Genomic DNA, 11,366 nt, shown 5'->3' on the forward strand with positions numbered 1-11,366 from the left:
GGGTGAAAGTGATGTCAAAGCAGCCCACAGCCTGTGCCCGAAACCGGCAAAGTGTTTCGGGGTGAGCCAGCAGAATTGGCCCAGACAAATAGGTCGCTTTGGTTGTTTATGCCCGCAATTCCAAATGATGCATGTGAAACCAGGCGAGAGGGTGTTGTGTGCGTATGGGGACTGGAACCATGGTGTGGCACAGGTGCAACCACTAAAATAGAAAATGAGAGACACATTCACCTGTGATCATTCATTTATGAATATGCACAAAGCAAATGCATTTTTTGGCAGAGGCTGGTCTTCTGTCCTGGCAAAACATTAGGAAAACATCACAGAATGCTGCTGAATGCCACTGTGCGCATTCACTCTGAAGATATTTGTCTCTCTCACAGAACCATAATCATTTCCCCCCTACTGCTGAGCCATCGAGTTTATTCATTTCTTCTTCTCTCCTTTGTGTCTCTCCTTGTAAGCGTTTTGAAAAGCCTTAATGAAAATGGTAAAGCCTGCGTGACATGAGATAGTAGGCTGTAATATTCAGAACTATACTGAGGAAGACTCCTTTGTTGTGTGTCAGAGGGCACCAGCCAAGGGCGATTGAGCATGTGCCTGTTTGATAGTAGCCTTATCAACAGCCATGAACTTTAAACAGGCAAGAGTATGCGTTAAGGAGGTACCACAGAAACTGGGTCACCATGGCAACAGAAACAGAAACTGCAACTGCGCCCTTTCTCTCAGCCTCAAGCCCCAACCAATTAAATCGAGAAACATCTACAAAGTGTATGTTTTTTCATCCCAGGTCTGTTTCACTCGTGAATGTCTTTTTTCATTTAGTAAAGACCAAACACTTGTGCTTTTCAATCCAGCATGGAAGATGCACCTGTAACATTTTAAATGACTATATATGCCTATCCAAGCCTGGCCGTGGTTTTGTTTTTCATGCTCCGGGGGACATTTTTGTATATCCAGAGGGGAAGAAACCAGTGTGTCTACCCTAATAGCAAGCGGAACAATATAGTTCATCCACATCTTAACCAATATAGACAACCAGTAGGATTACGCTGGTGACGGCTCACCTTTAAATGCAGAACTTCCAGAAATGTGTCAGGGAAAGAGATGATGTTCCTGTACTAATTATGTTCATGTGTCACTATACAGCAATCCCACTAATCCCCTAATGTTCCGATTAATATCCCAAATGTGGCAACATGTGGACACTCTGTTTATCTGTGTGTGTGTGTGTGTGTAGGTGTGTGTATTTCTATGTCAGCGTGTGTGCTTGTGATGTTTTGCCAAACATACCCATGGAAATTAATGCAGCAGATGATGAACCACCGCATATGATTGCGTTGATCATTACGCATCACAGAGGTGACATTTACACCATGACAGGGAATGTGATGAGCTATCAATCTCACACACACGCACACACATACACACACACACACAACTCATACATATCCATCGAATAACTGTGCTACTCTCAGCTCTCAGCCATATCTGACTGATATTTGTAGCCGGGTACGCATCAGTGTACATTTACATGCGCCTCCTTCCATTTATTCCAGAAGCATCCATCAATTTAGCGTTCAATAAAACAGATGCAGATGAAATAAACCATTACGCACAAACACAAATCCATTATGAAAAAAAATGAGAGCACATCATTTCCAGATGCATCACCTGAAGTGTAAAACCTGTAAAGTGAGCAGAGTTTTAAAAGCGTTATCATTTTGTAAACTGGGGTGTTTCCTTCCGTCCTGGGGAAGCTTGGTGATTTGTTTTTTTTAACGCTAAGTTTTAAATGTTGTGCAATACATCATTTTGTTGGTGTGGCTGTCACTGTTTTTTAAATCATGGTTATTTTTATTTTAGAGAGAAATTTGTCAAAGGTCCCTGTTGTGCCTGAGGCCGACATCGTGCACTTCAGCTGTAACTATTTACCCGCTGCCACTGATTTCTGCAAGAAAGGCTACGGGGGGCTCAGGGAAACAACCATTATTATTACCAACCATTAAGTAAGGCCCTGCGTGAGGCTGTGCAGTCATATAATTGCCTTGAGCCTGATGGGATTGCACATTTCTAATATCCACTTCGACCACGTGGTGAAAAGCTAGAAAGCAGAAGCCTGTATTTGACTCTAAAATCGATAGTTTTACTTCAAAAACCTGCAGAAGCTGTTGTATTTTAAACACCTTAAGTGTCTGTTTTCCAATAACTACAACTAATTTTAAGGTCTCAGTGTGTTGCCTAATGCCCTAAAGTACTGGTATGTCTAAGCATACAGCATATTACTTTTACATTCATTTTGGAGTAATTACAAGCTTCTGTTAAGGAAAATATCCCCCTATGTGCTAGCCTAGCAACTGTACTGCTGCATAAACAGCGGTAAAGTTAGAGACTGATACTCGTGCATGAAGTCGGAGCTTCTCCTACACATTTGAATGCACCGTAGAGATCCTCTCTGTTTACCACTGGATCCTCATGCAAAGTTTTCCCATTTTAATGTCTCTGCACATGAAGCGCAAACAATGCAAAAAGTACTTGTTTACCCTTTAGAGCGTTACATAAACTGCCGGTGTGATGCTCAGGTGCTTGAATACATAATTACACTGCATCATCCGTCTCATACGAACATCCTAAACAGCTGTGAGTCACTGTGTTATGTCGAGCCAAGCTGTCTTTTCTCTTTCCTCGGGTGTCGATTAAGGTTCCTCTTGAATATTTTAAAATCGAGACCGTTGCCGCAAAAGAAGCAGGAACAATCCATTTGTCATGTCCCTTGCACTACAATTCATTATGGATCGCGCACTGGACGTCACAAAAGCACCAATTTCTTATAAGGGTCCTCTTTTCTCTGTTTTCTGAAAAACCAATTTTCAGAACATAATTAATCTTCAGAGAGGGCGGGGGTGGGGGGGGTGAGGGGGTTTGTGCTATTTAGTGAAGGTGGGACTCTGTCTTGTCTTGTTGTGGTGGAAGTTAATTGAATATAGGTGATGCTTACAAAGCCAAGGAATCTGAAACCTGGTCATTTAAGGTCTTTAAACTTCTACCAAAAAAAGGGCATTTAAGGGCAGATAACGGCAGTGTCTTGTCCTTGCACAAAGTTTAAATGAAAGGGAGAAATGGAAAAGGTGTTGCAGTAAACACTTTGCCGGTATTTTAAAGCATTTCATATTAAATCCGCTGCAATATCTGCAATCTGACATCATAGACAGACTGAGATTCAAGATCTGCATAGGTATTTGTAATAGATGGCAGAAAGGACTGAGATCAATGAACCCAATTAACACACACATATACAGCGCACAGCTTTTAGAAATTCATAAAGCGTTTGTTTATCGATTTGCTTTTTGTGAGGGACTAACACCTACACACGCACATCTAAAGATTTTACACCTCGGTGCTGAATTATGAGAAGTGATGGGGTTAGACTTTTTAGTGTGCAAAATACTTGCAAGTTTATTCTCTGATTCCTGGCAGCCAATGGTGCTTTACCTCAACTGATGGGATGAAAAGTCTCTTAAGGTAAAAAGGAACAAGAGAAGAATAGATAAGTGGAAAGCAGACACTTATTCAAGCTGAAAGCCTTTTGAAAACACACACAAGCTGGGTCGCTTTTGATGGTTACAGGCACTATCTTTAAAGTTAAGGTCATTATCAGGATGAGGAGAATCAGACTTAATTAAGTCCCGACTATAGCGTTGCCAACATAGATGATCAGCTTTGATCAGATTTGATGTTTTCTGTCCTGAATGAGGCGTCTGTAGCAAGCATGTGGTCCTCCAGGGCAGCCACAGAGATCAGACAGGACTCACAAAAACTGGTGTGTGTGTGTGTGTGTATATGTGACAGAGACAGATTGCCAAAGAGGCAGCAGGAGGGAGAGAGAGAGAGAGAGAGAGAGAGAGAGAGAGAGAGAGAGAGAGAGAGAGAGAGAGAGAGAGAGAGAGTGTGTGTGTGTGTGTGTGTGTGTGTGTGTGTGTGTGTGTGTGTGTGTGTGTGTGATGAGAGCGCAAGAAAAGCGAGTGAAGGCAATGTGAGGCTATTCATCTCTCTGCTCAGAGCAGGTAGGTACAAAGGTATGGCAGCCTTACAAGGTCAATATTTTACTTTGGCTTGTGGGCTCTAATTAAATTACAGGCAAACAGAGAGATACGGAGCCCGAAACCCCCCACAGCTTTGCAGCAAGCCAAATAATTTGTAGTATGAGCTGAAACATTGGCATGGTGTGTATAGTTTGTGTGTGAGGCAAAGAAAAGTGGTCGGTTTAGAAATAGTCGTAAGAATCCTACGTGGAATGCTTTTTCCGTGCTTAACCAAACAAAGAAAATGGATGAGGAAAGCTCGCAAAACACCCAAGGCAGCTATTATTTCATATAATGTATCTTGTCTCGTGTCTTTATTGGCATCTTTATACAGGATGTTTTGACCTTGCTCAGGTCGGTGCTTCTCGTTTTTACTTTTCTATCTCTTGCACTGATTTATATGTGAGTGACCGATTTAAAGATGCTGCTTAAAAATGCTGCTTTTATTTATGCCTCAGATCAGCCATGTGTGCCTGTAGCGTGCCGTGGGGTTCTCCACTCCCGCTTCATGCACTCCACTCCCTGTTTAGATGTGGGTGGCAATGCAAGAGGTGTAGTGAGTCGATTCTACCCGCTCCTTTTAGAGTCCTGCTGTGGATCCTTCCATGTCCATCAGGACTGAGAGAGAGACCTTGGCGGCTCTAACGAGGATATTTGCTGGAACATCAAAGAACCCAAGTCATAAATTGATACATATTAACTCTTTATATAGGGTCCACCTCATTCCCTCAAGACACACCTCACACATTTTAAACCCTACTCTAACCCAGACTTGTGTTTTCGAGGAATTATGGGATTTTCAACAACAAAAAAGAAAAACAGAAGTAGCAGTTGGATTATTCCAAAATGTAGACATATATTTGAAATAGATCACATAAGGGAAGCAAACTGGGGCTAAGCAGAGCGTATTTCTCCAACAGTTTGAATTGAAATGTTAACAAAGAGCCAGGGACAGCTTGATTTCTATGATTCTTGTCTCCAGGCTGTATTGTAATTGTTCTAATGATACGTTTTGACCTTGACTGAGCCTCAATACACATCAACATGGATTTGTCTTCAGTGGGAATATCTCTCACAAGAGCTGTTGATGAGTTTGACTGATGTAAAATAAGATCAGTTGTTTATAGCAGGGCCCGAGGGGGGAGGAGAGGAAGGACTGACAGCCTGTCAGCCTAATCTCCACCAACAAGGGGAGCACTGTCACACATCTGCCTGCAGAGGAGGATGGATGCTCCCTGTCCATCTCCAGTATTTTCTATCATAATGGTAGAAATTGTACGATGTTTACAGAAATCCAATTTATTATGGAATGTTTAAACCTAATGAGCTATGGCCAAGTTTGTGATTATTGTGTATACACAGAATTAACTGAAGATAAGTGAACCTTAATTCACTCTTAATCGAGTCTCCTAATTAAGACGAACAACCGTGTTTACTTATTTGTGAAGTTTATTTTTATCTTGTATTATTTATTTATTCACTGATGTAGGTGTTATTAATGCTTGATTGATTGAGATGTATAGACAATTACTATTCTTCATAATATTACTTTTTTATGTTCTCTTATGTGTTCTGATCATTAGATCATTTTGAGTTTTTTGTTGATTTCATTTAATGAATCCAAACTGTAGCAGTTACATTTCTGTGTCACGTCACCAAAAACCTGTGGCTATGAAGTGAATAGAACCAATAGGAACACGGGAGGGCTTAGAGGAAAGCAGCGATGCGATTGGCTGAGCGAACCATCCGCTCCGTTGTTGCTATCAGCTGACTTTGGCGCATGCGCTCTCGCAACCCGGCAGTAAAAACCAACGCTGATGCACAACATGGCTCCTGAACGTCAACTCCCGCACGCCGTGACGGCTCTCTGCCTCGTCTTCCTCTCTCTCATCCCCCCCGCGGAGGCGTACGACGCGGGCGACGCCCTGGCGCTGGTACTGGGGACCGTCGTGACCGTGGTGGGCTTCTGCGCCTGCATGGGCTGGTACGCACGGGGACGGGACGGACGGCTGTGATGGACGGGGCTCCGACACGGATCTGGAACCAAATAAACCGTAATAGAAATGTTACCCTGCGCCGCCCCCCCATCCTTGACCCTGATCTCCTGTGCGGGACTTCAGACTGGTGAGACGTGTGCCTTATTGGATTAAAGTCGTCAGCTGTGACCACGTTGGCTGCAGATGGAGGAAGGGGAAGCAAGATCCAGGAAGTCCCTAAACAAGAGCTATAGTTCCCTTTAAGGACCAAAAAAAAGACTGCTGCCACTACTGTAAACTGTCCTGTGCGTGTGCGTGTGTGTATTTCCCTGTTTTGAGGGAGATCACTGTGTTTTCCTGTTGTGTTAATGACTGCAAACTTGTGCAACAAATCACAGTTGGATGCAAAATGTCAATGTGGTTCAATACTGAACTTTCTTACTAATAAATCGCTTTATCTGAAACACTTCTCAGTTCATGTTTGGATTCTGGAATCATTCAGCCCATCTTCTGAACTTTAGGAAGGAGGCAAAAGGTGCGTTCAGGATCAGTATGTGCATGAAAGGACTGTGTTGGTACTTCTTTTAGATATGATAGATACTCACTTAAAAATGCTGTTCATTCAATATTTCTGTTTTAAAGTTAAGACTTTAAAACAGACAACCTAAGAACATCAGCTCTCCAAAGCATCAGTCTCATCACTGAGCCATTGCATACAAATAGGCAATACTTAGAAATAAAATCACTTTAACAACCTTGAGGAAATATTTGTCTCTCTGTAAAGAATTGGATCAACATTGACAAGACTCTTGCAAACATGAGTGGCTATTCATTCTTGGTGGGAACACACACAGCTTTTATGAATTATACTGGCAGTCCTTCGTCGTGTTTTTAGAAAATTATTTTTGCTTTGACTGCAATAGAACTGAAAGGAGCAGAGGTTCATTGTGGTGAAAGTGTAATTATTCCTTCAATCTCAATCCAGCAAGTGGGTTTGCAGTGATGCTATGTGCCTCCTTTTAATGCTGAATACATCACCTGGCTTTCTGATATTTGGCTGGCTGAGGCTAAAAAAGGAGCTGACTGCACGCTCAGCAAAATGCTTCATAATCATAAAATAAAGGAAATGTCCACACACATAACATACTGCGGCGTCAGAATGACATCAGTTGCCAGGGGTAACACAACTGTTCTCAAACATTGATGTTGGCTATTACTCCCTGTTTAAAAGCCATGTTAGATATGAACCTGTTGCACTGCTCTATATAATGCATGTGTGTGTGTTGTGTACATGATTTAACCATTGTCCCCTTGTAACACTTCTGGTAACATCACAGCTCTTCATACATGGTTCGCAAAACAAATCCTATAAATTTATCATGGCACCCGGGCAGAATGAACAACGGGGCACAAAGTGCTTGTCAATAATGCATAAACAGTAGAGGAAAGAGCTCTTCCTTGAGGTGAACCGGGGGAACCTGATTTCATCCTTTACAGACATTTCTGTACAATGAGGCGTGTAGAAGTGTCCACCTTAGATTTGACCCTATACCTGGAATACTAACTTCTTGGTTTGCATTCTGGCTTGTGCTCCATATAACATAAGTGAAACTAATAAGGAAACTATGTGTAAAAGTCAAAAATTTTAGTCTTATCCCCCAAACTTCGACATGTAAGTTACCATATTGCTTTTAATTTTCAAACCATGCCCATTATTATGTTCATAGCGTAAATGAACAGGGTGAGTAAATAATACTGATTTATGTCCTTTGTGACATGATATTAAAGCAGTGTGAGTGATTCAATTTAGTGACGTATACCTTTGGCATGAAAAGAGTCTGGTAAAGTCTCTTAATCAGGGCTGAAGGGTGGCGCTGCGTTACAATATGCTGCTGTATGTAACGCGTTACCGGCAGATGTGGAGGAGAGAGCGAGAGGGGAGGGAGAGAGAGAGAGAGGGAGAGAGAGAGGTGGAGAGAGGGAGAGAGAGAGAGAGAGAGAGAGAGAGAGAGAGAGAGAGAGAGAGAGAGAGAGAGACGGAGCTGCTGCTGCTGCAACAAGAGACAAGACGCGTCTTGGATCGCAAATAGGGATGCAGGGCGCATGCGCAGTAGGCTCCATTTACTGTATATTCGCCGTGGAGGAAAAAAGGGGGCAGGCAACAAATCGGGCTTTTTAAACTGCAAAAACCCTCACTTCTGCTATGTAAATAACCTCCGGGAGGGAAAAGAGAACGGATTATCAACAGGTAGGGCTTCGATTGATCTATTTACCCCCGCTGTCTGTCTCATTTTCGGCCTTGTCTTGTGTTGTGGCTCCGGTTCTGGTCCATCCGTATATAGCGGTTATACTTGAGGAATTATTCTCGTCGTAATGGACGTGCGGATCCGCTAAACTGCTCATCTTCACACCCGTCCGTCCACCGATCGGGATGCAACAAAGCAGATTTTTTTAATTTATTTTTTATTATCCTGCAATGTGTTTTCGACAGGGATGCATCGGCGTAGGCTGCTCAAACGCGCGTAAAACACGCATCCCAACGAGCGGCGGGGATGCGTAAAAGGCGTGAGTAGACACAAAACGACAACATTTACCCTTAATTAGATGTTTAAATTTCAACGCAGTGAGGAATAAAGGATGCGGAGCGGATCATCATCATCACACACACACACACACACACACACAGACCGCTGTCACCGCCTTGGCTTTCGCGTTGCCTTTACGTCCAACAATCATTCTCGATGCATCCATCTCCGATTGATGATCACATCCGCACACCATCAAGTGAATGATGTCGAAATGCGGGGGTTCGGTGATGTTAATCCACCCTAACCTATATATGTCTCAACTCTTTGTTATCAGTGATATCAGAGACGGTGAGAGAAATGGCTGTCTGAGTGAACGCCATCACTGGAACGAGGCTTATTAACGTTAAAGACGCGTAATCCGGTTCACCTTTAATCAGACAGAACCACGGATGCTTTATCGTGCGTGTGTGTCTGTCTGTGTGTGTGTTTGTGTGTGTGCGCGTCTTTTCTCCATTTTCCAGCGCGCACAAAGGCAGTGTGGTGAGTTTATCCGAGGCGTCCACTGCCTCGCATGAGCCCTCATCTGTTCTGCGGGCTTTAGGGTGTGATCAAGAGCTTATTCTTTCCGACTGCGTGTCTCTAAATGTCTCACAGTGCGCTAAAATGTCCAAAATCCGACCTGAGACTGTTTGTGGAACGCGTTTGAGGGCATAAATGCGTCGTTTTTCCAGCAAAACGCAATGTTTTTTTGTTACTGTGGTGCTTTTGTTGTGTAAAATTCCTAAAGCCAGTGAAAGGACACGTCACATTAATGGATTCATGCTTTATATTTAATCAAGATTCATCTGTCTCACTGCTTTAAAGACAGTGCACTGTCTGACTGCATGCCTCTGAACGCAACTGGCACATCTGTGATATAATGTGAGATAAAGTAATGCATAAACAACCCAGACTGGGGTAAAGAATGATTTTTATTGTTTCTCATTGATCGTATTCTAGAGTGAGCAAGTGCAGCTGTTTGTTAGTGACTGAACGCTGATGGGTGGATGATATTTTTCAGGGATTTTTTTCTAGGTGTGATGAGACAAAGGAACAAAGGATGCCTTAGAGGAGAGGTTGCCTACATGCCTGGAAACCTCTTCAAAGCACACCGCCAAATGGATCTAACGCCTCCCCCCGCCACCTCCAGATCATGATACTTGGCTGAAGCTGTTCCGCTATCTTTATGATCCCTCCTCCATCTATGGCGAACTATAGCCATGCAGGGGACCACACCATCTTGCAGAATGTCTCTCCTCTCGCCACGTTCCTCAAACTGACCTCCCTGGGCTTCATCATCGGCGTCGGCGTGGTCGGAAACCTCCTGATCTCCATCCTGCTGGTCAAAGACAAGAGCCTGCACCGTGCGCCCTACTACTTCTTGCTGGACCTGTGCGCCTCGGACATCCTGCGTTCCGCTATCTGCTTCCCCTTTGTCTTCACCTCTGTCAAGAATGGATCTGCCTGGACCTACGGCACGCTCACCTGCAAAGTGATCGCCTTCCTGGGCGTGCTCTCCTGTTTCCACACAGCGTTCATGCTGTTTTGTGTCAGTGTGACCCGCTATCTGGCCATCGCCCATCACCGTTTCTACACCAAGAGGCTGACCTTCTGGACCTGCCTGGCCGTCATCTGCATGGTGTGGACGTTGTCGGTGGCCATGGCGTTCCCGCCAGTGCTCGATGTGGGGACATACTCTTTCATCCGGGAAGAGGACCAGTGCACATTCCAGCACCGTTCCTTCAGGGCGAACGACTCCCTGGGCTTCATGCTCCTGCTGGCACTCATCCTCCTGGCCACACAGCTGGTTTACCTCAAGCTCATCTTCTTCGTCCACGACCGCAGGAAGATGAAGCCTGTCCAGTTCGTGCCTGCTGTCAGCCAGAACTGGACCTTCCACGGGCCGGGCGCCAGCGGGCAAGCGGCGGCCAACTGGCTGGCCGGATTTGGTAGAGGTCCCACCCCTCCTACTTTATTGGGCATCCGACAGAACAGCAACGCAGCGGGCCGCAGGCGTCTACTGGTGCTGGATGAGTTCAAAACAGAGAAGAGGATTAGTAGGATGTTCTACATCATGACGTTTTTCTTCCTGTCTCTCTGGGGGCCGTATCTGGTAGCCTGCTACTGGCGGGTGTTTGCCAGGGGCCCTGTGGTCCCCGGAGGCTACCTGACAGCAGCCGTGTGGATGAGCTTTGCCCAGGCTGGGGTCAATCCTTTCATCTGCATCTTCTCCAACAGGGAGCTTCGGCGCTGCTTCAGCACCACACTCCTCTACTGCAGAAAATCCAGGTTACCAAGGGAACCCTACTGCGTTATATGAAGCTTTGCTGTGGGTTTTTTCTCCTCTGTGTCTCTATTTCCCTGATTGATCTTGATCGGGGCTTGTTCCCGTTGTACAGCTCTCTCTCCCTCTTTCTCTCTCTCTCTCTCACTCTCCTGCTCTCTCTGTCGCTCTTCTCTTCATCCTCCGGTTTTCTCCCTGCTCCTCCTTCTCCTCGCCCCTCCTTTTTGCCGAGGCAGAAGTTGGGCCCGTCAATCACGCAGGCCCCTCGTCAAGGTGATTGAATACGAGATGGATCAAACGCGGGGAGGCTGGAGGGAATGGAAACGCGCAGGAGGTCTGGATCCCCTCCTGTGTTTATGTTCTAGTAAACAGACGTTGTGAAAGGCGCCGCCAACGCAGAGAATCAAAAAGTTGAAAAAATGAAACATAAAAAAAACTGGAAAAAAGAAGAAATGAC

General features: G+C 44.7%; 2 protein-coding genes across 2 annotated transcripts; both read left to right on the forward strand.

The window, feature by feature from the left end:
* Window positions 1-5,848: 5,848 nt before the first annotated feature.
* LOC143000826 (small integral membrane protein 30) lies at window positions 5,849-6,513 on the forward strand. Its single transcript, XM_076150264.1, has one exon. The coding sequence runs from the start codon at window positions 5,900-5,902 to the stop codon at window positions 6,095-6,097; it is 198 nt and encodes a 65-aa protein (XP_076006379.1). The 5' UTR covers window positions 5,849-5,899; the 3' UTR covers window positions 6,098-6,513.
* A 3,298-nt stretch (window positions 6,514-9,811) lies between these two features.
* gpr85 (G protein-coupled receptor 85) lies at window positions 9,812-10,945 on the forward strand. The gene has a single exon (XM_076153269.1). It carries the CDS (start codon window positions 9,812-9,814, stop codon window positions 10,943-10,945), a length of 1,134 nt encoding a protein of 377 aa, XP_076009384.1.
* The last annotated feature ends 421 nt before the right edge of the window (window positions 10,946-11,366 follow it).

The sequence above is a fragment of the Genypterus blacodes genome, unplaced genomic scaffold, assembly GCF_046128005.1.
Source record: "Genypterus blacodes isolate CSIRO-AG114 ecotype Tasmania unplaced genomic scaffold, CSIRO-AGI_Gbla_v1 ptg000007l_1, whole genome shotgun sequence".
NCBI classification, from domain to species: Eukaryota; Metazoa; Chordata; class Actinopteri; order Ophidiiformes; family Ophidiidae; genus Genypterus; species Genypterus blacodes.

Excerpts from the sequence above, each read along its gene's own strand:
- LOC143000826 (XM_076150264.1), top strand. The coding sequence starts at position 5,900 with ATGCACAACATGGCTCCTGAACGTCAACTCCCGCACGCCGTGACGGCT.
- gpr85 (XM_076153269.1), top strand. The coding sequence starts at position 9,812 with ATGATCCCTCCTCCATCTATGGCGAACTATAGCCATGCAGGGGACCAC.